General features: G+C 38.4%; 7 protein-coding genes across 8 annotated transcripts; 2 read left to right on the top strand and 5 right to left on the bottom strand.

The window, feature by feature from the left end:
• Nucleotides 1-166: 166 nt before the first annotated feature.
• On the bottom strand, nt 167-3,497 carry LOC17892510 (cationic amino acid transporter 7, chloroplastic). Its single transcript, XM_006299054.2, has 4 exons — nt 2,991-3,497; nt 2,318-2,886; nt 1,985-2,216; nt 167-866 (listed from the first exon to the last, which is right to left on the bottom strand). The coding sequence occupies exons 1-4, from the start codon at nt 3,388-3,390 to the stop codon at nt 313-315; spliced, it is 1,755 nt and encodes a 584-aa protein (XP_006299116.1). The 5' UTR covers nt 3,391-3,497; the 3' UTR covers nt 167-312.
• Nucleotides 3,498-4,925: 1,428 nt separating this feature from the next.
• LOC17890559 (transcription factor MYBS1) lies at nt 4,926-5,963 on the top strand. Its single transcript, XM_006298898.2, has 2 exons — nt 4,926-5,297; nt 5,491-5,963. The coding sequence occupies exons 1-2, from the start codon at nt 5,011-5,013 to the stop codon at nt 5,852-5,854; spliced, it is 651 nt and encodes a 216-aa protein (XP_006298960.1). The 5' UTR covers nt 4,926-5,010; the 3' UTR covers nt 5,855-5,963.
• A 317-nt stretch (nt 5,964-6,280) lies between these two features.
• On the bottom strand, nt 6,281-8,825 carry LOC17892744 (protein APEM9). 2 transcript variants are annotated; one of them, XM_006297879.2, is made up of 6 exons: nt 8,736-8,825; nt 8,273-8,446; nt 8,080-8,157; nt 7,506-7,779; nt 7,109-7,422; nt 6,281-6,984 (listed from the first exon to the last, which is right to left on the bottom strand). In XM_006297879.2, the coding sequence occupies exons 1-6, from the start codon at nt 8,777-8,779 to the stop codon at nt 6,864-6,866; spliced, it is 1,005 nt and encodes a 334-aa protein (XP_006297941.2). In that variant the 5' UTR covers nt 8,780-8,825; the 3' UTR covers nt 6,281-6,863. The 2 variants fall into 2 exon arrangements, with proteins under 2 accessions (XP_006297941.2, XP_023641819.1); XM_023786051.1 differs by lacking the exon at nt 8,736-8,825 and having other exon boundaries at nt 8,080-8,152; nt 8,273-8,386.
• A 458-nt stretch (nt 8,826-9,283) lies between these two features.
• On the bottom strand, nt 9,284-11,045 carry LOC17891568 (cytochrome P450 77A4). Its single transcript, XM_006297387.2, has one exon. The coding sequence runs from the start codon at nt 10,882-10,884 to the stop codon at nt 9,337-9,339; it is 1,548 nt and encodes a 515-aa protein (XP_006297449.1). The 5' UTR covers nt 10,885-11,045; the 3' UTR covers nt 9,284-9,336.
• A 2,282-nt stretch (nt 11,046-13,327) lies between these two features.
• On the top strand, nt 13,328-19,178 carry LOC17891209 (phosphatidylinositol-3-phosphatase myotubularin-1). The gene is made up of 19 exons (XM_023785630.1): nt 13,328-13,633; nt 13,842-13,910; nt 14,147-14,221; nt 14,434-14,505; nt 14,614-14,683; nt 14,940-14,989; nt 15,062-15,351; nt 15,548-15,621; nt 15,709-15,772; nt 15,892-15,957; nt 16,232-16,331; nt 16,416-16,529; nt 16,645-16,814; nt 16,988-17,072; nt 17,416-17,634; nt 17,743-17,802; nt 17,895-17,959; nt 18,039-18,318; nt 18,406-19,178. The coding sequence occupies exons 1-19, from the start codon at nt 13,511-13,513 to the stop codon at nt 18,889-18,891; spliced, it is 2,532 nt and encodes an 843-aa protein (XP_023641398.1). The 5' UTR covers nt 13,328-13,510; the 3' UTR covers nt 18,892-19,178.
• Nucleotides 19,179-19,271: 93 nt separating this feature from the next.
• On the bottom strand, nt 19,272-22,352 carry LOC17891698 (3-phosphoinositide-dependent protein kinase 2). The gene is made up of 11 exons (XM_006297474.2): nt 21,897-22,352; nt 21,554-21,734; nt 21,382-21,434; nt 21,186-21,287; nt 20,995-21,103; nt 20,816-20,894; nt 20,503-20,668; nt 20,259-20,393; nt 20,014-20,168; nt 19,701-19,923; nt 19,272-19,612 (listed from the first exon to the last, which is right to left on the bottom strand). Exons 1-11 carry the CDS (start codon nt 22,068-22,070, stop codon nt 19,529-19,531), a joined length of 1,461 nt encoding a protein of 486 aa, XP_006297536.1. The 5' UTR covers nt 22,071-22,352; the 3' UTR covers nt 19,272-19,528.
• Nucleotides 22,353-23,324: 972 nt separating this feature from the next.
• LOC17892313 (probable U3 small nucleolar RNA-associated protein 7) lies at nt 23,325-26,218 on the bottom strand. Its single transcript, XM_023786716.1, has 9 exons — nt 26,069-26,218; nt 25,836-25,910; nt 25,681-25,746; nt 25,504-25,593; nt 25,173-25,305; nt 24,913-25,031; nt 24,756-24,823; nt 24,609-24,657; nt 23,325-24,534 (listed from the first exon to the last, which is right to left on the bottom strand). The coding sequence occupies exons 2-9, from the start codon at nt 25,893-25,895 to the stop codon at nt 23,509-23,511; spliced, it is 1,611 nt and encodes a 536-aa protein (XP_023642484.1). The 5' UTR covers nt 25,896-25,910; nt 26,069-26,218; the 3' UTR covers nt 23,325-23,508.
• Between the last annotated feature and the right edge of the window lie 467 nt (nt 26,219-26,685).

The following is a 26,685-nucleotide window of genomic DNA, read 5'->3' as shown; positions in this document are numbered from 1 at the left end:
AACGAAGATGCATGACGAAGAAACACTCTCAAGTGTCAAATCTTGAAAGGCAAAAAAGTGAAGGTTGACTACTCTGACAATGGACTTCACTAGCTTCGGCACATTTTGCCTTGACTTCCATTTATATTTTATATTCACATACTATATAGTTTATACATTTTCTCTCTTGAGCAAACATTTACAGTCTTTCGAACAAGGTTACATGCAAATAAAACATGATGATACCAAGTAACATCAGTTCATACCTCAACGCACCACTGTCAAAATTGGCACCAAGTTCATTGTACTAATACTAAAAATAAGCATTGTAATTTAACACAAAACCCTGTTGATTCTCTCTAGGCTTTCCACGTCTTTGAAATCAAGAGATCCATCTCCTTCAGCATCATAGCTCGCATGAACACTATAAAACACATACACAAGCACTGCTAATCCAGAGAAGAAACCGAATCTGATATAAGAAGGAGCATCCAACGATCCAAGCAAGAAAATGTTCAAAAATATGGAAACGCATGGAGTCCACGGCATCAACGGTACACCCCAAAACTCAGGGATTATAGCTTGAGGTACAACACATTGGAATATCTGCACGATGGCTATAGCCGTGACCGCGCTGGCATCAAGCATGAACCATTTAAGTGGGCCTGGCGGTACTAGTTGCCAGACTAAGGTGAAAAAAATGGAGGTTATGGAGAACAGGCAGAGGAAGGAGAGTGTTGGCCATGGCATGGTGTATCCGAGCGCTACATAACGACGGAATATAACGGCGTTTGCGACCATGTAGAAGACGAAGAGCGTTCCGATGGAGACTAGGTTTAAGAGGACGTTTAGGTCGGTGAAGAGGGCGAGAGCGGCCGTGAATATTCCTGAATAAAACAGTATAGAGATAAGCATTTATGAGTTAAGCACGAAGGATATGCCGAGCCTCATATTCTTTTTACATAGTTAGTTTAATCAATCAATCAGATACGTATCTGATAACGCAGATATATTCCAAGATGTAAAAAATGAAGATATTGCAAGAATCTCTTCCACTAGTTCACTTGGTGAATTAGTCACGTATTTGGCAAAAGATTTATTCCACGTTCAAGATCTCTCTTTGGTCTTTGTTCAAAAAAGATTATAGAGTTTTCTGAGTTAAAAAGTATAGTATCCAAGACTTTTAGATGAGCACTTTTTAACTTTGGAACAAATGAACAGAAAAAAATGTTGGTATTGATTCGCTACCACGACTCATGCATTTTGGGGAAAACTATATAATATAAATAAAGATTCCAAGATCACTCACTCACCAATAATGAACTAATATACATGATTATGCAGACTGATGATGACCTGACCTAAAGATGTTTATGCGTTAACGCTGCATAAAGTTTTGAAATTTAAGTGCTAGAAACACAAAGAAGAAGAAGAAGAATAAAAGCTGAACATATCAGTTTTCACTAAAGAACAAAAAGGGACCAAAGAGACTCAACAATACGTCACAATCAAAACCGTTGAAAAGATTGAAACCTTTCGAACCCGTTTGGTGAACACGACCACGACATTTTTTATCGTATTCGATGCTCTTAATCAAGACCTAAACACCCAAAAAAACACATAAGGACATAAGACTATGGCCTACATTATCATAGAAACACAGTCACACAGCTACCAAACCACAATCACTATCAAATTCAGTTGATGAAGATTTTGATTCTTTTCTTTTGCTTTTCCCTTTCCCTACACGTATATGTATGCAAAATCACGTGAAAAGTATGATTGACATTACGCTCAATCCAATAAAAGATCGATCATATGGAAACAAACAAAAACTATAATATGTATGTCCCCACTCCCTAAATTGTCTCTTTATATTTTCATGAGAAAAAACATAAACCGATCTTAACGAAAGGAAAATTCCGACATAACCTTAACTATGTATTCGATTAGATGCTAATCAAAGAGTTGAACGTTTAGAGAGAGTGAGGACAAAAAAAGTTACCAAGAAAAGCGGAAGCGTTGACTGGAGTAGATGTGTTGGGATGAACCTTAGCGAACCAAGTAGGGATCACTCTAGACCGTCCGATGACGCACATGTACCTAGCCTGACCCAACATCGCTACTAACAAGGACGTTAATATCCCAAAACTTGCTCCGATCCCAACCACTTTCGTCACCCATTCCCATCCTTCCGATCTACTAAACGCCCCCGAGTACGGTGCTTCTGCATCTATCTATAAATGCGTACATAACCATATTACCACCAATTACCAACCCATAGAAATATTTCTATATAAAAACAAAGTCACATTATTGATATATATATGTTACGGACCAGATCGTACGGGAGGAGCATTGACATGGACAAAGCCATCAAACAGTAAAGTACAATGACGATTGCGACTGAGCCAGAGATTCCCATTGGTATATCTTTGACCGGGTCTTTTACTTCTTCCGCCATCGTCGAAACGGCGTCGTATCCTATGTAACTTAGGTATACCATCGCTGCTCCCTCGAACACACCCGAAGCTCCGAAAGGGAAGAATCCGGATGGGTTCTCCGGGTTATCGGGTCGGGTTAGGTTCTTCACGTCTCCTTTCCAGAAACCCATGACGATCACGAACACTATGAACGCAATGTGTAACGCCGTCAACACCATGTTCACCTTCGAGCTCTCTCTCGTGCCGTAGCAGATGATGAAAGTGACGGCGAGCACGACGATCACGGCGATCGGATCTATCTCGTTGAATCCGTTTGGGAGACCGGCGACGGCGAATCTCCACTCCGACGTTGAGATTCCGAATGCGGATCCCAGGTAAGCGGTGAATCCTCTCGATACGGCGGCGTTTGACATTACGTAGTCCATTATCAGATTTGCTCCGGTTATAAACGCCGGGAACTCGCCTGTAACGGAAAAAATGAATGATCGGAGAAGAAACGGTTACGGATTTGAAACGGTTACGATTTTGGCGGGAGAGTGTTGTGTTGAGTGTATAGTGTGAACTGACCGAATGTGATACGGATGTAGCTAAAAGCGCCACCGGCGACGGGGAGATGGACGGCGAACTCGGTGTAACAGAAGGCGGAGAGGAGAGCGCAGAGTCCGGCGATTGCGTAGGAGACGACGATTGATGGACCAGCGTAGAGGCGACTAGCACGGCCGGTGGTGACAAAGACACCGGCGCCGATCATTCCACCGATCCCGAGTCCGATGAGATCATACCAACGGAGAGTGCGGCGCATCTGTTCGCCGGAGACTTCGCGTACGCGGCTCATCTCGTCGTAAGAGGTGGAAACGGAAACGGCGCGGCGGGAGAAGCGGGAGGGAGTGTCGGAGAGTGAGTTTAAGTAGACACGGAGGCTAGCGAAGGAGGTGTCTCCGCCGTAGTTGCTGTATTGGGCCTCCATTTCGGATTCGGGTCGGGTCGATAATATGAATCGGATTTTATAATGTTTTGAGAATAAAATTGAAAGAAGATGGTTTTATAATGTGACTATGTGAGACTGCAAACCGAATCAGACTGAACAGAAGAGAAAGAAAAAAGTGTGACGCTTTTTGGTGTAATAATTACAAGGATTGGGAACACTAATTATTTAGTTTCTTTTTGTTTTTGGTCAACTTAGTTTTAATTATACTCCGTATTAAAGTAGTTTCTTGTTTTCTTTTTGGTGTATTCATTATGATCACATAATTAAGCATCCGCTAAAATAAATAAATCAGCGTAAGCATAGTCTAAGAAAGATTATGTAATTCTCAAAACTCATACTTAATTCGTCCTAGCTTTAATTGTTTTTGATAATGTTTTGACAACTTGTTGATAATGTATTCACAACTTGTTTGTTTAAACTTCAACGACTGCAATCAACGAATAGTCGAATACGAGCGTGTTTTCATTTGAGTGTCACAATGACCAGTAACCACTAGTAGTGATCGTGATTATATTTTAAAAACCACTTCTTCCAAATTACTCTCAAAATATTATATAATAATCCAATTATTTTATTCACAAATCACAACTTGGTGAAAACTGAAAAGGAATGATTCATTGTTGCCCTTAATCTCTCTGAAGAGATTTTTAAAAAGGAAGCAGACATTAAAAACCATCTCGTGATCGTTGATATGTATAATTGTTTCTTAAAACGAGATTACTGACTAAGTAATACATCAGTATAACTATATTTGCCTCAAATAAATGATTTTTATCATTCTAGCACGATTATTCAGATTTGCAGATGTTGAAATTGTAGAATTGTTATTTTGGAAATATGTATACAACAAAATTAAAATAATAATAATAATAATTTTTGTTTCTTTTATGAAAGAAAATACTGTTCTTTATTTACAAATATAAAATTTTTATTATTTATTTGGTTCTGTGATAAAACAAGTTTTTCTCTTTCTATACCTTTTGTATCTATGATATATTTATATATTTAAATTTAATTTTCTAACACGTGTCAAAACTACATATTTTTACATGCATGTATCATAATCTAATTGGTTGCTAATTTGTCATTACTAATAAGTTAATAAAACACATTTAACTTTTAATAAAGATATATAAGTAACTACATGAATGAACACACTAAATCAAGAAAAAAGCAAATTAAACAAAGACACTTGTATGCAGCATATAGCAAATACAATATGAACTTCTATATGTATCTGTATTTTGTAATTTCTCTTTTCTTTGTTTCGAATTAGTGACTTTATATATGCACGCACATAATTTCACTACATTGTATCTGAAGAAGAGAAAAAACTAAGAGAGGCTTTCGAGAAAGCCCAATAGGCCCATTTAAATAAACCTACGACGTTAAATAAAATAGACAATGACGAGGGTCAATTACTTTATTAACTCTATTATTTCTCACAAAAACGTTGACAAGAACGAAAAACCCTAAGCATCAGCAGATATCTTCACTATAATGTTGTTGTTGCCTTGTATCAGATTCCTGATCATTCGCTAGGTATTTCAAGATTTCGTTCTCTCTCTCTTATTTTGTTTTGTTTGGATATTAACATTAATGGCTTCGATTCCGCGGTGGACGAGGTACGATGACAAACGTTTTGAGATAGCTCTGGCGCAAATCCCGGATATTGAGAGAATCGCCCAGATTCTGCATAAACCGGTGGAGGAGGTGGAGTACTACTACAACGCTTTGGTCTACGATGTTGCGCTGATTGAATCGGGTGGGATAGCTCTGCCAAAGTACGAGGAAGACTATAACTTGCCACCGAAGAAAGCGACTGAGTCCAAAAGCCAGGGCATTGGGAGAAAGAAGGGGATTCCTTGGTCAGCCGAGGAACACAGGTTAGGATCTTACACTTATCAATATGGATGGATTACTTTGGATTCTGGAATTAGAGTTTCCCTTGACTAGGTTAAGTAACAGTTTAAAGCTAATTGCTAGGGTTGATGAATTAGGGTTTTGTTCGTTTGTTAATTAATTTTGATATGTGATCTTGATTATTAACATTTTGGTTGATTAATGATATAACTGCAGATTGTTTCTGGATGGACTAGAGAAGTATGGGAAAGGAGATTGGAAGAGTATATCGAGAGAATGTGTGAAGTCAAGGAGCCCGATGCAAGTGGCAAGCCATGCTCAGAAGTATTTCTTAAGGCAAAGTTCTGACAGTAAGAAGGGAAAACGCTCGAGTATCCATGACGTGACTCTGGGATATGTGGACAACGTAACCGTACCTGGATCCAACTTGAATTGCATGGGACACCAGCCACATTTTGGTGACCAACTTCCTCTAGATCAGTTTTACCACTACGACTCCCAGGACAATATTGGGCTTTTTGAGGATGATGATGATGGTAAGTGTTTGGCAAGATTTGAAGAACTATATTACAAGCTTTGAAGTTGGAGAACTATCTATTATAAGGCTTATTTAAGCTTTTTAACGAAATATTTTGGTTTTAAGGTATTAGAGTTTTTGTTTCTAGCCTAGACTTTAGTTGTAAAACAAACTTGAATGGTAATTTATTAGTTTTTGGTTCCTAAGTTCTAACAATGCTCTGTTTTTTTCTTTTTAAATGATCTATCAGATGAATTTGTAATTGACGCATACTCTTCTTGATTAAAAAAAAAATGCTATCTATTTGGACGACTAGAATTTTACTCTAAAAGATGAAATGAAATGTGACGCATACTCTTCTCACTCCTTTATTATAGAAAACAGAGTAGTGACACTATTAGCCAAAGGGTTTAGCGCCTTTGGGATTTGATTTAGGGCATCATTAATAAGATACTTTCTTAAGTAAAATCTTAGTTTAAGATACTGTCATTAATAATAAAGTATTGCATTCTTGATGATAGCCAATTTATACACACCTATGAAGAACAATAATTAAGAAAGAAAGTGTGCATACAGACCTAAATTTTCTCATATGACCATCCCAATAGGATATTCATGACTTTGTGTGGCTAAGTGCACCTGTGACCTCTATGAGCCTTAACCTCCTTAAAAATCCATCCCTAGAGGTCACTTCGCGGCTGCACGGAAGTGCTTTCTTGTGAATCTCCTAGTGTCGCATATGTTGTTCCATAGTCTGCAACTATATCGTAACCTCTGCAGAGATGTGGCCGGGACACGACAAAGTATCTCCTCTAACACAACCATTGTACGAAAATAGTTGAGACTGCTTTAGTATATATGATCTTTTACAATTACATAGGCTAGTGTTGGCTTAACATATAAAAACATTTTCCAGACAACTAAATATGGATCTAATTATACAACACACACTGAGGAACTAAAATGTAGTGTGTGCTAAAGCCTGAGCTAAAAAGTTTATGCCTTTATTTCAATGCAAAATCAGGTGTTTGATTCGTCTTCGAGAGACGGTGGGAAATGTGCACCAATTGTCTCATGTTGTGCTGCTTGGTATGGATTGAATTGCTGCGAGAGGATTCACCTGGTATGAAAATGCAAGCTTCCAGAAATCTACAAATGCTTTTCTCGTGGACTCCATTTGTCTGCGAATGATCCTGAGACATGTAAACAAACACACACAGCTTATTTTGTGGTTCACAGTGTATTCTTTTCATCACGTAATTTTTGTAATCGTTTAAGCATACCGATGTTCAGAAACAGGCTTAGAAGAATTCTTACCATACCAAAGCAGCTCTTTTTCTCTTCAAAGCATAACATATGATTAATCCAACAAGGCTTATGGCAACCTTTCCCTTGGACATGCTAAATTGGGTATTGCCAATCTTGAGGCTTAGAGGATGGGATGACCAAAGTGGCGAAGGTTCATGTTGTTTAGAGAATTTCAGGACAGAATCAATCTTATCATTCTTTTCATTAGACAAAGACTTGCTGTTATTCACTACAGCATAAGAAGAAGAATCCTCAAAAGAACTAGCCTCTGGAACGTTTGCTGTTTTGAGAGACAGTAAAGAATGCAATCTTCTCAAAATCCCCTGAAACAGAGGTTTGAGTGTAGCATCTTAGTAGGTACACATTTACAAGTTTATACACAACTCATGAAAAGATTCAATAGTACCTGTCGTCTTTCCTCAGGCAATGCAGCTTTCTCAACCCATGAAATGGCTAGGCCCACGTCATCTGAAACTTTAGCAAGAACTCCAAAGGTATACAGCTCCACAACTTCTAAAAACTCATCAATATCCAAAGATATTTTCCCATGGAACCCTTTTGCATCTACTCCAGCATCATTTAGGATATAGTGGTTGTCTTTGTATACCCATATGCTAAAAAAATCTTCCAGAATCTCACGTACACCCAAGTAGGAACCATTTGATATTTGAAGGCATATTCTAAAGGGGGAAAAAATGGAAGAAGGTCAATAAACTAGATTTCTACTATCGTGTTCTGTGACTTCTGTCTTTGCTAATGCATTTAGAGAGTAGTATTGTACTCCCCCTGATAAGTAAAAATTAGCAAATAAGATACGACCTCTCAAGTATTTTGTTCAAATTATATACTCTCACTCGCCTATTCGGTTATGAATGTCATTTGCTCCTAGTTCTAGAATCCATGGTAGAAAGAACCAAATATCCCCCTTTTCAAGCATTTTAAGTTGCTATACTGTGAAAGATTCAGATCTAGAAAGATACCCAGTGAGAAAAACTTGAACAGGGATAGCTGCAATTACGCCAAACGCATTTCTTAACTCGTTTACAATCTCAACTGTCCTGCATGAAAAAAAGAAATTTGTTGGAAAATACCTATCACAGAGCCAAAAACTCTAAAGCTCAAAAGAAGAGCTAGTCAAATCAGAGGAATTGAAAATACATTCAGAAGACATACCTGCCAATTCCATGCAAGGATTGGACTAAAACCATACCAGCAGATTCCAACATATCATGTAACTGGTGATCACCAAGAGCTTCCTCGGATAAGGCATCAATGTTACCAAATATTCTTCTCAGTATGGAGGAAGATAATGACTTTGCCTCTTCATACATAGAGGACACGAGGTAACTATAGACCCATCAAACAAAAGACAAACAAAGAGCAATCAAAATTAGCACTGAGCAAATCATAAGCATCTTCATTTTAACTTTGTTATTCATCAAGTATGAGATGAGTCTGTCTTTCTGAAAATTATATACATAATTGAATCAAAACCACACAGATAATTCATGTGAACACTAATTCTGGGCAAAAATCAAAACTGCCTTTCTCCTTCTACGCATCGCCAAGTACGGAAACAAAAAAAAATCGCAAAAAATAGCAAACAGGAAGAATTTAAGCAATTCATCAGGAGTACCTCTCAGAGAGTTCGATTTCTGCCCAAATATCAGTTGCCTCCATTGTTAGAAGTATTGGATGAAGCTTACCCAAAGCAACGAAGCGGTGATGATTGATTACGCTCGAATGGAGAAGACGAAGAAGGTAGCGAGGTGATAATTGTGGCATTTGCTACTGGGCTAAGATAATGGGCCTTTTCAGCACAAATTAAGCAAAGCAAGCCCACCCAATAAAGATATTATATTACCGCTTGCCAATTACTAGATTAACAAAGTTATCTTTATCTGATCTAATTTTGGCGGCTCTTTATTAGACTCGATGGAAGTCCTCACGTCACATCACAATTTCACATGCATGTCTTCTCTCTATTTACGATTACATCTACAATTTTTTATGTTGTCCTTTTTCATGTGAAATCCTTTCTACCATATTCCCCATTCCAAATCTAAAGTAATTCATAAGGTTAGAAAAAATAGTTAATGTTTGATTCGCATCATGAAATAATTAAATTGTATGTTTGACAATAATTGAAATATTTAGCTAGAATTAATTGTCAAAACTATAGGTTCATTTAATATAAAAAGCAGCATACATTGTTTTTTATAATCAAATAAATAATTTTAAACTCTTGGCTTAACAACAGCTCTCAACGGTTCTTTCATCACCACCGTGAACTCCAATTTCCCGGCGAAATTGATTTCACTTCCCGGCGGATAAGCGCTCCACTCAAACTCTTGAACCATCTTCGCTAGCATCAAGTGCACGTGTACGGTCGCCATCGCTAAACCCGGACAGATCCGACGGCCTACACCAAATGGCATCATTTTAACTCCGGTTACGCCGGTTATATCCGCTTCCTCCTTACCAGAAATAAACCGATCCGGTTTAAATTTCTTGGGATCAGACCAAAGCTTCGGATCCTCGTTAATTCCCGGGAGATAAAACTCGATGTTAATCCCAACAGGAACATCGTAACCGGCGACCGTCGTCTGCTCCGTCACGGAGTGAGTCAACGTAAAATAAGTCGGTGGATGTTTCCGGAGAATCTCCTTAACGACGGCTTGCAAAAAGACCATTTTATCCACATCTTTCTCCTCAACCTCACGATCTCCAACCGTCGATTTAATCTCATCGTAGAGCCGAGATTGAACCTCAGGATTCACAATCAGCTGCGCGATACCCCACTCGATCGCCGTCCCCGTCGTGTCCGTACCTCCGTTAAGAAACTCCGAGCAGAGAGACACGAGCTCTTCGTTAGACGGCGTCGATTTACGGCCTTCGGTTTTAAGGTCAAAGAGTGTATCGAGATAAGAGAAAGACGACGCCGTTTTATCAGTTCCCGGATTCTGAATCGCTCTCCGTCGTCTCTCGATGAATTTGACGATGAAATCAACTTGTTCGCGGCGAACCTCGAGAGCTCTTGCTCTCTCCTTGGAGTAAAACGGAGCAAGGATCGGGAGATAATCATCGAGTCTTGGATTTAGCGTGATCAGAACTTTCTTCATTACTTGATCCATGTTCAAAATCGCTTCTTCGTCCATTTCGATTCCGAAACACATCTCTAAAAGAATACAAAACGCAGCGAATCGTGCGTTTCTTAGGACCCAGACAAGACCGTTGTTGTCGTTAGCTTCTGATCTGATCCTCTCGACGAGTTTATCCATGGCGGACTGTCTCAACGAACCGAATTCTCTGAACCGGGTCGAGCTTAGCATGTTCTGTACCATGTTGCGTCTTAAAGACCGCCACACAGGACCATACGCCGAAGCGTTGACGGTGAAAGTGTTGGAGCTGAAGATGGTTCGGGTCGAATTTTCGGTGGGTCGGGTTGCGAACATTGGTCCACGTTGAATGAGAACGTCGTGGGCGAGAGCTGAATCAGAGATGATGATCATTGTTCGACTTCCCATCCTCAACGTGAAGATAGGACCGTACTTGCTCCTTACATCATCGACGTACTCGTAAAACTGCTTACCGGAGCGAGCGAATTGGAAGAGGTTTCCGACGACTGGCCAACCCGGAGGACCTGGAGGAAGCTTCACGCCCTTTGATCTAGAACTGGTCGTGCGCGTGATGATCAGTATAACCAAAGTGGATACGAGGATGGTGAAGAAGAGTACTGGATGAGATATGTTAAATGAAGTGGGAGAGAACGAGAAGAGAGACATGTTTTAGGTTCTTGTTTGGTTTGTAGCTAGCTATGGAGGATTTGGAATGAAAGGGTGAAGAAGCAGAGGAAAAGGTATTAAAACAGAGAAGAGCATGAGAATTTAGGTGAGGATAATTTAAAGTAAAACCGTTTTTTTGTACTTGATTGGTTTTTTCATTTAATTTGATGAGGCTGAGTTTGGTATGCACAACGAGTATGATAGAATTTAAAGTCTTGTCTTTTATGAGTACGGTTGTTGTTGTCGTGGCATTGTTTGCTAAAACAAAACCCACAAGGCCACAATTGTGCTTTAGGGGTTAATCTTCTAACGTGATTTTGCATGTCAACGATGCATGCATGAAACGTTCGAGTACCAAAGCTTTTGGTCATACAGACATCAACTCAACGAAAACTAAAATATCCGTCCAACTTTGTAGTTACATTCGTTCAATTTTGTTATAAATCTTAACAAAATAACCTTGATACATATGTCTACAAATGATAAATGCTAGTATTTGCTTCATATTAAAAAAATATAAAAAATCTCACAGCAAGTTTTTTTTTATCTTTTTCAATATCAATTATATTTACCAATTTCCCATTCTATGTTTTTATTAGAAATCTTAGTCAAGTTTTAACCCTCATAGATAACAGATTCCTATTATTAAATATAAAACAACGCAAAACATGATTTTTTAGTACCAGCATGCATATACGTTCATTTTTACATATGAGACTGTGAGAGTGTTTATCCACTTTTGTACGAATTTATAATGTTCAAATTGCTAATCACCACACGGGTCCATACATTGCTGACTGGACTGTGATTTCGCTGGAGCTGAAGATTTTACGGGTGGGAGTTTCACGGGTCGGGTCACGAACTGAGCTCCACGTTTGGTGATCAATGTTCGAGACCCTAACCTAAGAGTGAGGATCGGACCGTAGATCTTTACGAGCTCCTCGACGTACTCGAAAAACTGTTTGCCGGAGCGAGTGAACTGAAACAAGATTCGGATCACTGGCCAGTGGCCACCCTGGTGGGCCTGGCGGGAGTTTTATGCGGTTCGAATTGTGTTTCCGGTACGTTATGATTATAACTAAACCGGATATGAGAATCATGGAAATGGTTAAGAAGACATTAGGGGGCAAGTCAAGAGAAGTAGGACAATATGATAGGACTAGGAGTAACATTTTTATAAAAAGCTTAATGTGGAAGAATTGAAGATTAAAGCTTATTTATAAGAGTGAAATATTTGTAAATAATCATCCTCAGATTAGTCGTAAATGTTTATAATAAACTGTCCTTAAATGACTTTTGAATCTTTAATGTGTGGTTTCCTATTACTTCGTATTGTTGCTTATATTGCTTACCATTTCTATTTTTGATATAGTGTAAATTTTTATATAAAAATATCATATTAGACTTTTACAAATCAGCTTATAACCTAGAGCTATCTTCGGTTCTTAGTTACATGAGGTATAAAATCCTTTTTTTTTTTTAAACGTACAGCTTATATAATATACGTTTTTACTATTTTGATGGAAATTGGGAATACATACACTCAACCGTAAAAGGAAACGTTTGATTTACTCGAGAAACAAACCAAGACTGCCAAAATAGGCCGATCAGCACGAATGCGAGTGTAGATAAAAGTGGTGGAAAACATTATGTAATGTTGTAATGTTTAATTTTTTTTAGTGGTAAGAGGAGGCATCATGCTATGTTATAGATTGACTTATTTAGGTTTTTAAAGTGGTTAAAATTTGACAATTAAGAACCGACATATCATTTGGATTGAAGTGGTGGAATTTGTGAAATATTGCATTAATTGAATTGGGAGAAACTGTAAATTAAAGCTTTCAATGATAACTCATGAACGGGACATCGGGTAGAATTCGAACACCGGTAAAGGTCCAAAAATACATACGTCTTTTTGTGTCTATAATTTGGAAAGGTTTTGCAGTGATTTACGTATGCTAAAATAAAATTATTTAGTGCAAAACGCTTAAAAAAATAAAATAATGGAAAACAAAAGTATTAAGGAACAAAGAAAAAACAAGATAATTTTTTTGAAATACAGGTTTTACACGACAAGATTTCTACAAATAAGATGGCTATTTTTTTTTTTTTTTTGACAAGATTATAGATGTTGATGTGTAATACCAGTTCAAATTGTTGATAAACACCTGTGGATAGTTTCAATTGTTAAGACTTATGACATATTTTTGTGGACAACTAGAGATGATGTCTTCTACCGTCCAAACTTTAACTTTTATATACATAAATACTAAAAAGCAAAACCACTAATCTGAATAAATCATAATGCCTTTTATTTTCTTCTTGCCGGGTCATTTTTATTTTGTTTAATATCTAAGCATATATTACTTTGATGAATATTTATAAGTTGACCTCAGATTAATTGCCTTGACCTTTTTTTTTTTCTTTTTTTTTTGTTTGCTGGATAAATATACAAATAGATAGCGCTAACAAAATAAAGTACAAAAGGAAAAAAAGAAAAAACGACAACGCCGTACCAAAACTGTGTCGTATTAAATTGTTGTGTGGCGAAACAAATCCGTCGTTTTGCTCCGTTGATCGGCAGGTGAAAGTTTCGTCACCGTCTCTTTCTCTCCGTTTCTCTCTGATGCCGCCGCCGAGACCACCGTCTGGGCGGGGAAGAGGAAGGCCGCTGCGTGATTATTCGGAATCAGAGAAGATGATGGATGGTAGCGGTAGTTGGGATACGCTTGAATGGACCAAACTCGATGTAATTCCTCTTCTCTTCAATTCTCTCCCCTCCCCACCCTGATTCTAGGGTTTCTCACGTTTTCTTCCTTTTATCCCACAATTTGCACAGACAACACGTGAATGTCGTTTTTTTCCGTATGCTAAAAAGCTCGTATTCTGGTTATTGTATTGAATTAATTGCTCAAAAGTTTCTTCCTTGGTTCTCTCTTTTGATTGATGGGTCGCAGTCAGCTTCAGGGTCAGGCTCTTTCTCGAATTTGAGTTGCTTGCTGGAATCGGAGAGGGTCGTCGTCGAGGTTTGTTTTTTCTAGAGTTGGTCAAATTGATCTCTTTTATTCGAATTTTCCTTTTTAGGAACTTTGTTACCATACATATCTCTGGCTATTGAATTTTTGGGACTTGGTATGCAACTTCTGTTGTTTGTAGATTAACGGGAAATTCAGTATTCGTTATATATATGATCATTGTATCGAGTAGTATATTTTTTTTTTATTTTTTAAATCTTTTATCTGATTTTGGACCTTGTTTACAGGGTTATGGAGTTGTTCTTATTAACACTGATGAGGCAGGAACCTTGTTGGTGACAAATTTCCGTATTCTGTTTTTGGTATGGATTGTCTTTCCTCTGTTTCTTATATTTTTGTGCATCGTTCGCAAAGATTCTGCTGGCTTTATGCATTTGATCAATTTTTCTTCCCAATGTAATAGTTTAAAATGTAGAATGCAGGTCTTGAACTTACTATATTCAATATTTTCAGCATTAGGCCTTTAATGTATAGCTACTGCTGATCAATATACTCTTTGTTTCTCTTTGTGAAGAGTGAAGGAACCAGAAAGGTCATTCCACTTGGAACAATTCCATTGGCAACTATTGAGAAGTTTAACAAAATGGTCAGTTGCTATATACCCTGGGGACCAGAGCTATGTGGTTAATTTAGGTTCTGATGTTTTACATTGTTTATTCTATTTATTTCTGATCCATGGGTGATGAACATATAGGTGCTGAAAGTTCAATCAAGCCCCCGTCAGTCTGACAAGAATCCACCAAGACGTCTTTTACAGGTCACTGGTATGTTTTCGGACTTCATTTGCTATAGATGATTTCAATTAGGTTTTGTTTTGTCTAGATTTTGCTTCATATAGCTCAAAATCTGCTCCAGTGTTAAATTGCATTCTTGATTCTTAGCGTCCCAATACTATGTTGGACAATAAACATATTTCCATAGTGATGGTGGTTGAAGTGCTTTCTTCTTTTCGTACAACTTTATTTGATGCATCATGTATCTTACATGATATTATATGCTATGATCACTTGCATGGTGCAGGGAAAGACATGAGGATAATTGTTTATGGCTTTCGTCCTCGAACCAAGCAGGTGAAACTTTTACTCTTATGCTGCCTTACTCATTTCTCGCTGAAATCTGTATAACCTTTCATACTTTTGCAGAGACGTTCAGTGTTTGATGCATTACTAAAGTGTAGCAAGCCAGAGAGAGTATGGGATCTTTATACTTTTGCATGTGGGCCCTCCAAATTTGGTAACGCAAACCCAAAGGAAAGATTGCTTAATGAATATTTCCGTCTTCTTGGAAAAAGTTCAGTACGAGCATCAGTGGATATGATTGAAGATGGTTCGTTCACATTGTCCAATGAGCTGTGGCGGATAAGTGACTTGAACTCCAATTATAACTTGTGTCAGACTTACCCATTCGCCTTTATGGTTCCAAAATCCATAAGGTATGACACTGATATTTTTTTTCCGGATTAAAAAGAAGTCTCTGTCTGTCCCTTCTAGACTTTTAGTATTACTGTGCTCATAATTTAAGAGCTTTCCAGAAGTATCCTCTTCACTTTTCTGGCATGTCTCTTATTCTGTAAACGTTGTTCCTATGAGAATTATAAACAATAAAATAACAAGTCTCTGTTTCTGTAGTGATGAAGAGCTGCTCCAGGCGTCTTCTTTCCGGGCAAGATGTCGTTTACCTGTGATCACCTGGTGTCAGCCAGGTAGAAGTTCAGATATCTTGGCTGCTTCCATTTTAATTATGGTGGTACTGTTTCCAAATAACATGCTGCTGTTGGTCTCAATTGCAGGAAGTGGAGCTGTGATAGCACGCTCATCCCAACCTTTAGTTGGTCTTATGATGAATATGAGGAGGTATATCTGACTTTCAATTTCACGGGCAGCCATTTGGATAATTGTTTAGTTTTAGTTTTGGATTTCAAAGTTCTCAAAGCAATAGTATTCTGAAGTTTGAATTGTTTCAACTCCAACAGTAATTTTGATGAAAAACTTGTTGCTGCATTCTGCTCTCAGTTAGCTGGTGCAAAGGGAGAACGAAGGTGAGATTCTGATGTTTCCTTAGTCTGGTTAATGCTTATGTCTTGTATTTTATGCTTCATTATAGAGAGTTAAAATTATGGATCATGAATGCATCTCATAATAGGAAACTCACACTCTCGTTGATCATCTTCTAAATGCATCAAAATGTCTGTTTGGTTTCTATTAGTATACTTGCTGTTTGGTTTTCATTCACAAGCTTGAACTGAGGTCAAATGGTTGATATTCAGTTATTCACAAAGATGTTATATAATTTTACCCCTTTTCTTTGTTTAGGAAGCTTTATATTGCCGATGCTAGACCTAGGAAAAATGCATTAGCAAATGGAGCCATGGGAGGCGGCTCAGAATCATCGTCAAATTATTTTCAGTCTGAAGTTAGTAAATGATCTTGGTGTTTTAATGCTTAAAGTCAATCTTATGGAATTCCATGATTTTAGTGACGGTGTTTCTTTCTTCAGATTGTTTTCTTTGGCATAGACAATATACATGCAATGAGGGAGAGCTTTTCCCGCCTTAGAGATTATTTAGATATGCACGGTACAACATCATCTGATGGGAGATCATCGTTCTTGGTGAGTACTGAATGTATAGGAAGTTTTTTGATAGTTTCAGTTGGGGAATACAAGATGATGTATTATATTTTTATGGTGCTAATCATTAAGATATGCGTATGCTTGGAATCTACAGAGACACGGTGGTTGGACCTGGGGAGGAGGCAATCTGAGTAGTATGTCTGCTTCAGTATCTTTACTTGGAGACAGTGGATGGTTGATACATATCCAGAGCGTTTTAGCTGGCGCAGCTTGGATTGCTGCACGTGTTGCTATGGAGTCGGCATCAGTTCTTGTGCACTGCAGGTTAGATACCTAAGTCACACCACAGGCAAACTGTTTCATTTGGATACAAGTTATATACCTGTGATAAAATGAAGATGCGTTTGTATTAAGGAAAAGCTTCTATTATTATCAGAACGAAAAAATATAAATACATATTTGTTTTGTCATGATTCATTATATACGTCATTGTGCAGTGATGGATGGGACAGAACAACTCAGCTGGTTTCTCTTGCATGCTTATTACTTGATCCATACTACAGGACTTTTGCTGGGTTTCAGGTATCCCTTGTGCTGATTTGGTGTTTCTGGGTTCTCGTTTTTTTGTATGTGACTGAGTTTATGAAAGTCTTTATCTAGTTCTGGTTTGACTTTTAGTTTGATCTGGTTTCTCATTAAATATGTTTCACAACTGTAAAATTGACTACTAGACTAATTTGATGATTTACATGTTAGACTGGAGTAGTATATTGAATTCTATTCTTAGTATCCATTCAGCATTCGCATTGTGCCTGATAAAGATGTTACCGTATCATTCATATAGTTTTTCCCACTTAATATTCTATATGAGCTTCTTGTTTGCTACCCTAGTCTTATGTAATCTTTTCTGTTAATCTCACATCAGGCTCTTGTCGAAAAGGATTGGCTTGCCTTTGGTCACCCGTTTTCGGATCGTGTAGGAATGCCTAACATATCAGGATCGGGTAATTTTGACTTACCAAGGCAGTCTTCTTCTGCTGGAAGTTTCCCTTCATCTCCTGTGCGTCAGTCTTCAGGAGCAGCAGCTTCACAATCTTCGAACTCTTCCCATGGGCATAACAATTATTCACCTATATTTATGCAGGTGAACGAGCTCGTGCAATGATAGTAATATTTTCGGTTTGTTTTAGATCTATTTCAATGGGTTTGGCAGACCAACAGCTTATACTATGTTTTCATCTGTGTGTTCCAGTGGATTGATAGCGTTTCACAGCTAATGCGGATGTATCCTTGTGCTTTTGAATTTTCTCCGGTATGTATGAAGGCAAACACATTTCCTGACTATTTCATGGTCAAATTCTTCCAGTAATAATTGTAATTTGGCCTTCATATTTGGTGTTGCAGACTTTCCTGGTAGATTTTATGGATTGCTTGCTATCATGTCGTTTTGGTAACTTCTTATGCAACAGGTAAATCTTTCTTCGAAGCATCACTGTGAAACCAATTGATATTATGTTTGACCAATATGTGAGCTGCTGTAAATTTCAGTGAAAAAGAGAGGCAACAATGTGGGATTGCTGATGCATGTGGATGCCTATGGGCGTACTTGACCGATCTGCGTTCATTCAGTGCAACTTCTCATGTCCATTGTAACCCATTTTATGATCCGTTGAAATATGATGGTCCATTATTGCCTCCGGCAGCATCTCTAGCTCCTACCCTTTGGCCCCAGTTCCATCTCCGCTGGGCTTGTCCCGAGGAAGCGAAAGCTGCAGATATCGGGGTCCAATGTAGAGCTATGACAGTAAAGTATTCCGAAATGCAAAGGGTAATTTAATCAACTCATCGTTCTTACCTGCTCTCTTTGGCTATATAATGTATCAAAGTTGTAAACATTCTAATTGATTTAAAACAGGAGAAAGAAGCAGCAGAAAAAAGAGTGGACGAGATATCTTTCGCAATGGAGTCATTAAGTGCAGAGTTGCTAAGAGAAAGACATATGAGTTGGTTAGCCAGAGAATCAGCAAACCGAGCCACCAAGGAATATGCAGCTTTAACCCGAGCAGTACAATCACTCGGCTGCAAGATTAACTTCACCAGATCTGATGTTGAAGACGAGCCAAGGTCATGCTCTCTCGAGAATAACCCTAGGAGACGAAACAGACAGGGGAACAACTCAGATGTTTCCGTATCAATCTCACTAATGTCTGAAGAAAACAGTTTTGAAAACCCAATGGGACGAGTTTGTGAAGCGTTGTGTCCATTGCGTACAAGAGAAGGACTATGTCGATGGCCTGAAGCGGGATGTGCTCATGTTGGAAGTCAGTTTGTCGGGTTAAAAGCAAACTTTGATGCGTTTGACCGGCTTGCCATTGACGATAGCTATTTCCAATCTGACTGAATGAAGGAAAATTCCGAAGGAAGCTGTAAGATATTAACAGTCTAAAGCCAATGTAGGATCAAGAACCATCAATAAAAACCGTCGGAAGAAAAGGCGGGACCATAACCATATAAACTGACACCCTGAGTTTTTGGAACAAGGGAATTTCTTATCTTTTACTTTGTGTATAGCCAAAAGCCTTATTTTTTCTTAACAACTAAACAATTATTTAGTTTAGATCTATGATTCTTTTTGGTTAAAATTGAAAAAGAAAAGCTTGAATGAAAGTGATGTACAGTTCACATAAATCGACTATTTTATAAGCCTTTACGTTTGCTTACAATTCCGTACAATCTCTGGAGTGTTTGTTTGCACAAGTTAAGGCTCATACAATAAGGCTCTTTAACAAATGTTCTATCTGGATTAAACAGTGATCAAGACAAACCGAATCAAAATACTTGAACAAAATATAATTGAGTCACTGAACCAAACCAAAATTGAAACTAGAAACCAATCCATATTAGCTTTAGGCTTTACTTTGGTTACTGTCATTCATAAATCTGTCTGTCTGGACCCAAAACAGTGAGGTGTAATCAATTGAATTAAGGAAATGGGGGAAAAAGGGACTTTAATGAATTGACATCATCAGCTACGAGTCTCAACGGTTTTGAAGAGTTTCAATTGCCTTCTTCCACTGCAAAGCTCTCTGTTTCGCATCTTCAAACGATAAAACCTTCTTCGGCTGCCAAATCAAAAACAAGATTCAACATTTACATATTAATTTCAGAGGGAAGAAAACGGAAGAAATGAGCCATTGGATTGTGTGTTACTGTGCAAATCTTGAAATGTGAAGGACTTGAGACTTGAACGTTGAGGTCGTTGGAGTTATCAGACCAGATTATGTTCCCTTTTACTAAAAGCTTTGATGGGTCAACGTATATCAGTCTCGGTTTGTTGGTGAGTATTAGTTGCACCTTCTTACTTGTGATTTTCTGTAGCTTCTTCACTGCTGATATCATTAGAACTGATTCTCCCTGTTCTAGAAACTGTTGCCTGTTACAAAGCAAACAATCGAAGACCGGATTAGATTTTAAAAACCAAGAGTGTGCAGAGAAAAGAAGTAAAAGCCTCGTAGTGTCTTACCATCTCGAATCAAAAGAGTCTATGGAGGCAAGCCGAGTTATGGAACCTGAGGATTCAGAGTGTCCGCCATGTCCATCGTTCTGCAAGACTGAAGCGTCTCCAACATGTGTTGGGTTCCATGGGGAACCATCCCTCTCTGGAGATGCTGTCTGGGACTGCGAAAGGAAAAAAAACTGGATCAAGAGAAGAAAAAGACGGGAGACATTTTGCTGTGCCAGTTAGAAGTAACTAAAGAAAGTAAATACCGCAGGATCTGGAGCTAGTTTTGGAGGAGTTTGTGACCTTAGATTTTTCCAGTCAACCCCCTTGAAGAAAGGATGTCTCTTGAGAGAAGCATAGCCTTCTGATCCAGCTCCTGGTCTTCTACTAGGATCTGTATCCTGAGATGAACCATAGCCACACACAAAACCAATTAATGACGATGGCTTTTGAACTGACTTGTACGTCCTGATTTAGGAAAGACTAGGTAACAAGTGGAGCCTATCTTACTAGCAATCGGTCGATGAGGTCTCTTGCTGCTTCTGAGAAATGATTTGGAAACTTTATATCTCTCGCAATAATTCTTTGGAAAATCAGCCATTCACTAGCATCCTTGAATGGAGAAGTTCCTGAAAGCATTTGGTACAGAGTGCAGCCAAGCGCCCAGAGATCATTTCTGTTTGAATACGTTCCAGAAATACAAAGAAAAGTTATTCTAAGTAAGAGGCGTGTAGTAAGTATCCCACAAAACTAAAATTCTACTTCAAAACCAAAAAGTCCATATATCATCACAGAGTGGTCAGCGTTTGGTCTAAACTCTTACCCGAAAGTTGCTGGAGAGGAGTTTAGAACTTCAGGAGGAACATATGCAGCCGTTCCAACAAAAGTGCACGCCTTATCATCTGCATAAGTCACAAATTTATAGACATGCTTAAAATCCCGAATCTCAAAGAAAAACCTTAAGCTCAAGAATATAGAAAAAGATCATAGACTTCATATTACCGGAAGCTGCATTAGGAAGTACTGTTATTTGGCTGTCTTGCATTGGCTTTACACTGCCAAAATCAGCAATCTTAATGTGTCCATCTGAACTTAGCAACAAATTCTCCGGCTACTCATTCAAAATTCAGAGAAAGGATTAGATAGTGTTCTAGTTGGGTCTCAAAAAAGATGATATCTGAAAACGAAGCTACCTTGATATCTCGATGTATCAGTCCCATATTATGTATATACTCGAGAGCATCCACAACTTCTGCACTGTAAAACCGAGCTTCATCCTCTGATAGACGACCTTTCTGCCAAACAAAAAACAAAACAAAACAAAAAGAACAATAATGCAACTACATTTTGAGAATATGTATCAATAGATTCTGGATAGCAGTATCTTACTCTGGTGATTTGGTCGAAAAGTTCCCCACCCTCGCAAGATTCAAGCGCCATGACTACAAAAATGAGAGGGACCAAATATCACTCATGTTTACAGCCCTTCAAGCACAGAGACTAATGAATGAAACTTCATGGTGTATTGAAACACAAAGCCACTTAAATAGAAACTACCTACATAGTGATTGTGTATCTTGAAATGTAAAGAAAAGTTTCACAATCCCGGGATGCTCGAGTTGATCAAGAACAATCCTCTCCAGTTTGACATAAGCTGTTTTATTCTCCTTGGTGATGAACTTTTTGTCCATGATCTTCAAGGCATACACAGTTCCATTATCCTTCTTCTTTGCTCTAACAACCTGATTCAATTATCCAGGAAAGCAGCAAAATCCAGCTAAAGTTAACTTAAAACGAAGTTTCCCATTCCCCACCATAAAATTAATAAAAGCAAAGCTCCAAGACATGAATCAATTAAACGAACAAGATGGGATAAACGATGAAAGGAATCGGAAAAATGAAACCTTTGAATAAGAGCCAACACCATAGATCTTGCCGAGCTCGAAATCATGGCTGGTGAAATTCTCCTGAGGAGCCTTAAATGCGAAGCTCTTGCTTCTGGAAATAGTTTCACCATTTGATGATGAATTCCCTTGAATAACAAGCTTTGAATCAAATTCCTTCTCCATTGTCAACATCTCCAAACTTGTTCTACATCTCGACGAGGCCCATCAACAAAAACATAATAATAATAATGTTCAGAAATCAGAGAGACCCATTTGGATCTATACGGATAACGATGATCTTGAAGCTTAATGTTATTTTCAGGAGCTGAGTTCCGATTTCGAAAGATGACAACTTTTTCAAATGGAGGAAAAAGAAACGAGAGAAATTAGGGGAATTCGATGAAGGGGAGGTGAAGAAGAAGAATCGGAGGAATGTGACACTTTCTTCATCTCTTCTTCACATCCAAACTCCAATTTATAAAATAAAATTAAAAATTGCTAAAAGATGTTTTACGGACCAAATTTGGGCTAGACGACGAACCATTGACATAACAAGAATTTTATTTTGGTTTAACAAGTATCTTGGTTGGTCCAAATCGTTATCATGTGCTTCTTTTAATGTACCTAAAAGATAGTGTTCGGGTGCTCGCGTGTCGTGTCTTTTTCGTACCGAGATATATAATCCACATGAGCGGCTAGTCCATAAGCAAAATATTCAATAAGCAATCAAATTCTCTTAAATAAAAGAAGATTTGATATTCGGTTATGTCAAATATTAAATTGTTATACTTTCTATTTTTGTGATAAATATGCTCTAGAAACGGGCGGGTGATATTGATTGTTAACCCTAGTTTATGTAAAGACAGATATAAAAAGATGCTAAAAGATTGTGAACCTCTGCGGCTCGCAAGTCTCTTAAGTAAGCTCCTTGGATCTTTGTTTGTGCTAATCTGGACGATGGTGCTAATCCTACTACTTTGCTGAACAAGTATCAGGACAAAGTGCCCATGGTGTACGATACATTCCCTCTTACTGAATACGAAACTCCCGACTTTGTTGATCCAGAGACTCTGCTTTGGCTTGAGGAATTGGATCGTCAATATGACCTCTTCCTCAAAGGTGATGATGGTCAAGGAGCAAACCGCCCATGCATGGCCTCTGGCTCATATGATCAAGAATCGGACTGTGTACTCACCGAATCCTTGGTTAACTAAGAGGGCTTTGATTATCGCGCTTATATACGAAGCTGTTGAAGAATGTATGTTGTGGACCTTACCGTTTCCTTGTGTAATCTTATTATGTTTTGGACCTTGCCAGTAGTGGATTACACTTATGTAGCATATGCAGTACACAGGTTTAAACACAAGGACAGCAGAAGATGAGGGTCAACAATTGCCACGCGTAAAAGTGTTTTTCATGTATTGTTCTGAGATTCCATGTTTCAAAGGGTCAAATTCGCTTTTAATTTGGTCTTCAAATAACGATCTCAATTTGACGTACATTAATAAATTACATAATTCATGATTTCTCATTCTGTCTAAAGTAAAACTTCAATATCAAAACAACTCCCATACTACAAAATTGCAAAGTGAGGAGAAAGATAAATCAAAACGCTCATGTGGAAAGCCATTCAGTTTTTCCTGGCAAACCTTTTTAGACTCGTCGGTAACTCCGCCGCAGCATCTTCTCCTATTCGTCTCTTCTTTAACGTTGTGTTGTGCCCTTGCTCTGGGAATGTTCGCTTTGCGTTCTCCACCATCTCCTTTTTCTTCTTCGTCCGCTTGCTCGGCTTATTCCTTCCTTTTGTCTTGTTCTTCAGTTCAGTGCTCTTTGCTGCTTCTATGGCCACCTCCTTTTCAGCTTCTATCTCTCCTCTTGATGGCTTCTCTTTCCTCCTAGAGGGTCTCATCGCACCAATCTTTGAAGGATCAAGCATGATTGTCTCAGGTGGAAGCTTATCAAGAAGCATATGGACTTCCTTCTCCCGTCTCTGTTTCGATGTTTCAAATGGATTAGCCACCCAAGAATCGAAATTAGGTTCTCCAGAGCCTGGTATTAGAATGCTAGACCAACCCATGGAGTGACCAATCCCAATAACATCCTCATATGGTCTGAACATAAGCTTCTCGATTTGATAACCTTTCACCATGGGGTGGTTCATGTATCTACTATAGTTATGTGAAGAACCACCACTCGAATCTCCTAAAATCTGAACAAACGATCCAGTTCCAGCTGCTAGCAAACCTTTCTGACTGAAACTCAGCGTTTTGGCATGAAAACCGTGTATAGTCTGAATTTCCTCGAATTTACGTAAATCCCAGATCTTGATTTTGCGCTCTTTACCAGATGTAGCCATGAGATGGCCATTTGGATGAAATGCAACAGATGAAACTGGCCCAGGGTGACACTGCATCTGGACTAGAGGTGCTTGGCTAGTGGGTTTCCACATTGTGACAGTTCCACCAGAATGTCCCAAGGCAACAACACCATTGTAAGGATTCACTTCCATTACATCTGTTCGGCCTTTACCTGTTCGTATACTAGCAACCATGCCTCCATAGGTTACATCTTGATAATGTAGCTGCCCAGATTTATTTACTGATGCAAGCAGAAAATGGTTCTTTAGGAACTGAAGTCTGGCCACTGGACCACGTTCCTGAGATAGACAAAGTTTAGAGTCAATAACCAGGAGCACTAGACAAATGTTTCTTTATAACGCATAAATCTCACCTTCAAACAATGCAGCTCAGTTCCATCTCTCCCATATATATAAGCATACCTATCAAAATTTGACGAGACAAGATATTAGACAAAGCACCCTCCAAAGCACAAGGAGTACAGTAGGTGATGTTATTAGGCAGCATTAAAAATTCATACTTCTTCTGGGCAGCTGCAAAGAATTGTTCATTGTGCAGGAAGGCAACATCGCGGACTGTTTCTCTTACCTGCAGATATCATCAAGTTTGAGAACCAAACCAAATCTTACAAATAACAAGCACTGATAAAAAAGATTAACATAAAATAGAAATCAGACCTGAATCTCTTTGATTAGGTTCATACTCATCATGTCTACAAGAGCAATGTGGCCTTTGCGACCACCAGCTAGCATATGCCGACCACTGGCAGTAAAATCTAGTCTGTAAGGGCCAAAATCTACATATGTTCCCCAGTGTCAGTAAAATGAATTAGAAGCTAACATTGCAAAGAGGGTATATATACGCAGACTAACCAATCTTAAAAATTTCGATACAGAATAGATGATTATCTCTCAGAAGAAAGCTATTCAGCATTTACCTGGGAGCACTATGTCATATTGGTTTCTTGAGCTGAGTAAATCTACTTCATTGGCAATATCTGTCTGCTTGACACGCCATGTCTTCTCTAGACCATCAGTCTCCAAGTAACCTGCCTCAGCAGGCAAGAGCCACTACAAACAAAAAAACAGAACCGCATCACATGACAATAACACAGGATTCAAAACAAGCTGACCTATCAAGAACAGAAGATTTAAAACAATTGCTCAACGTCAAAACAGAGATACACAACAGATTCTTTCATCTGCACGAAGCTGCGGAAAAAGGATCAAACAAGATCCACAGAGAGCTGAATGAAGAAGTAAACTGACCTTCTCAATTTTAGCAGCTGCTTTTGCAGATTTTCCATACAGCTTTTCACGGGAAGCAAGATGAGTTTTTAGCTTCTTATCTTCCAATGTCTGCAGAAGACAAGTAGAAACCATAATCAAAAACTGCATTTCACAACGGAAAGCCACAATCATCAAAGCTATATGCATATTGTATACCTCAAGATTGGCACCTTCTCCTCTAAGATATTTCTTAACTTTAGTCTCCAACTCAACATCGCTCTCCTGCATACAAATTTGAATCAAAGTCTTCAACTTTGCTAAAACCCACAAACAATGAACTGTTAGAAATTCGAACCCAACGAAGGTAATACCTGCTCAACAGGAGGCAAAACCTTGTCTGTAAGATTGTTATCCTCCGAACTGAGCTCCATCTTGATCCTTATAACCTTAAAAACCAAACAACTCCATTACAATCAGACAGTAAATCCTAAATAATTTAGATTATCCCCTGTCTCATCTATGTTTCAATAAAATAGAACGGAAACAGCTAGGAAGATAGAGGTTATTAGAAACGAAACCAAGTTCAAATCGAAGAAGCCTTCACCTGCGATTAAGAGAACACGCGCCGCGCGAAGAGAAAAGAACAAACAAACGGCGGTGAAGCTATTTAGGGTTTGAGCAGGAAAAAAACGGGTTAATGCGCCAAAGAGGAGGATACTGAGAGCTCCGACATCGATCCTCACTGACGACTGAAATTGGGGGTTTTTGTATTTTTAGGGTTTTACGAGAAGAAGAAAAAAAGATAATTTTTTGTAGACAAGGCCTAAGAATACTATAAATTGGGCCTGATCTTATATAAAAAGGCCTATCGTGACCCACGAGCTAGGAATAATCTCAATTAGGCCTGGCAGAGCTAATTAAAAAAAAACAATTTACGAGTATATTGACCCATTTAAGTTAAGCATAGAGAGAGTTAGAGTAGAGATAGAGTAAAACCGGTTTAATTCACTGATATTGTAAAGCAAATAGATACCGTAAAAGCCGCAAGTTCAAAACTCCAATAAAGTAATAAACCCGTGAAAACTCTTCTTCTTCTACTGTAATAAACTGTACAGTGGAAAACAAAGAAAAAAGTTATCCTGTAAAAAAAAAAAACAGAAACCCCTAAACTATTTTTAGACTGTACGTACGACAAAATTTTCTTTTGTTAAATAACAACAA

This window comes from Capsella rubella, unplaced genomic scaffold (genome assembly GCF_000375325.1).
Source record: "Capsella rubella cultivar Monte Gargano unplaced genomic scaffold, Caprub1_0 scaffold_3, whole genome shotgun sequence".
Classification (NCBI taxonomy): Eukaryota; Viridiplantae; Streptophyta; class Magnoliopsida; order Brassicales; family Brassicaceae; genus Capsella; species Capsella rubella.
This window is presented reverse-complemented; position numbering and strand designations above follow the sequence as displayed.

Coding starts and splice junctions, on each gene's coding strand:
- LOC17892313 (XM_023786716.1), bottom strand. CDS start 25,895: ATGGAGCTCAGTTCGGAGGATAACAATCTTACAGACAAGGTTTTGCCT. Junction 25,747..25,835: donor TTTTGCCTCCTGTTGAGCAG/GTATTACCTTCG, acceptor ATTTGTATGCAG/GAGAGCGATGTTGAGTTGGA. Junction 24,658..24,755: donor TTTGCAGCTGCCCAGAAGAA/GTATGAATTTTT, acceptor AAATTTTGATAG/GTATGCTTATATATATGGGA.
- LOC17890559 (XM_006298898.2), top strand. CDS start 5,011: ATGGCTTCGATTCCGCGGTGGACGAGGTACGATGACAAACGTTTTGAG. Junction 5,298..5,490: donor TGGTCAGCCGAGGAACACAG/GTTAGGATCTTA, acceptor ATATAACTGCAG/ATTGTTTCTGGATGGACTAG.
- LOC17892744 (XM_006297879.2), bottom strand. CDS start 8,779: ATGGAGGCAACTGATATTTGGGCAGAAATCGAACTCTCTGAGAG. Junction 8,158..8,272: donor TCCTTGCATGGAATTGGCAG/GTATGTCTTCTG, acceptor TTTTTCATGCAG/GACAGTTGAGATTGTAAACG. Junction 6,985..7,108: donor AAAAGAGCTGCTTTGGTATG/GTAAGAATTCTT, acceptor TACATGTCTCAG/GATCATTCGCAGACAAATGG.
- LOC17891568 (XM_006297387.2), bottom strand. CDS start 10,884: ATGTCTCTCTTCTCGTTCTCTCCCACTTCATTTAACATATCTCATCCA.
- LOC17891698 (XM_006297474.2), bottom strand. CDS start 22,070: ATGTTGACAATGGAGAAGGAATTTGATTCAAAGCTTGTTATTCAAGGG. Junction 21,104..21,185: donor TGATACATCGAGATATCAAG/GTAGCTTCGTTT, acceptor TTGAATGAGTAG/CCGGAGAATTTGTTGCTAAG. Junction 20,394..20,502: donor ACCTCATCGACCGATTGCTA/GTAAGATAGGCT, acceptor GGTTCATCTCAG/GATACAGATCCTAGTAGAAG.
- LOC17891209 (XM_023785630.1), top strand. CDS start 13,511: ATGCCGCCGCCGAGACCACCGTCTGGGCGGGGAAGAGGAAGGCCGCTG. Junction 15,622..15,708: donor GATCACCTGGTGTCAGCCAG/GTAGAAGTTCAG, acceptor TCTCAATTGCAG/GAAGTGGAGCTGTGATAGCA. Junction 16,815..16,987: donor TCAGTTCTTGTGCACTGCAG/GTTAGATACCTA, acceptor GTCATTGTGCAG/TGATGGATGGGACAGAACAA.
- LOC17892510 (XM_006299054.2), bottom strand. CDS start 3,390: ATGGAGGCCCAATACAGCAACTACGGCGGAGACACCTCCTTCGCTAGC. Junction 2,887..2,990: donor CTACATCCGTATCACATTCG/GTCAGTTCACAC, acceptor TTTCCGTTACAG/GCGAGTTCCCGGCGTTTATA. Junction 867..1,984: donor CAACGCTTCCGCTTTTCTTG/GTAACTTTTTTT, acceptor TGTTTTATTCAG/GAATATTCACGGCCGCTCTC.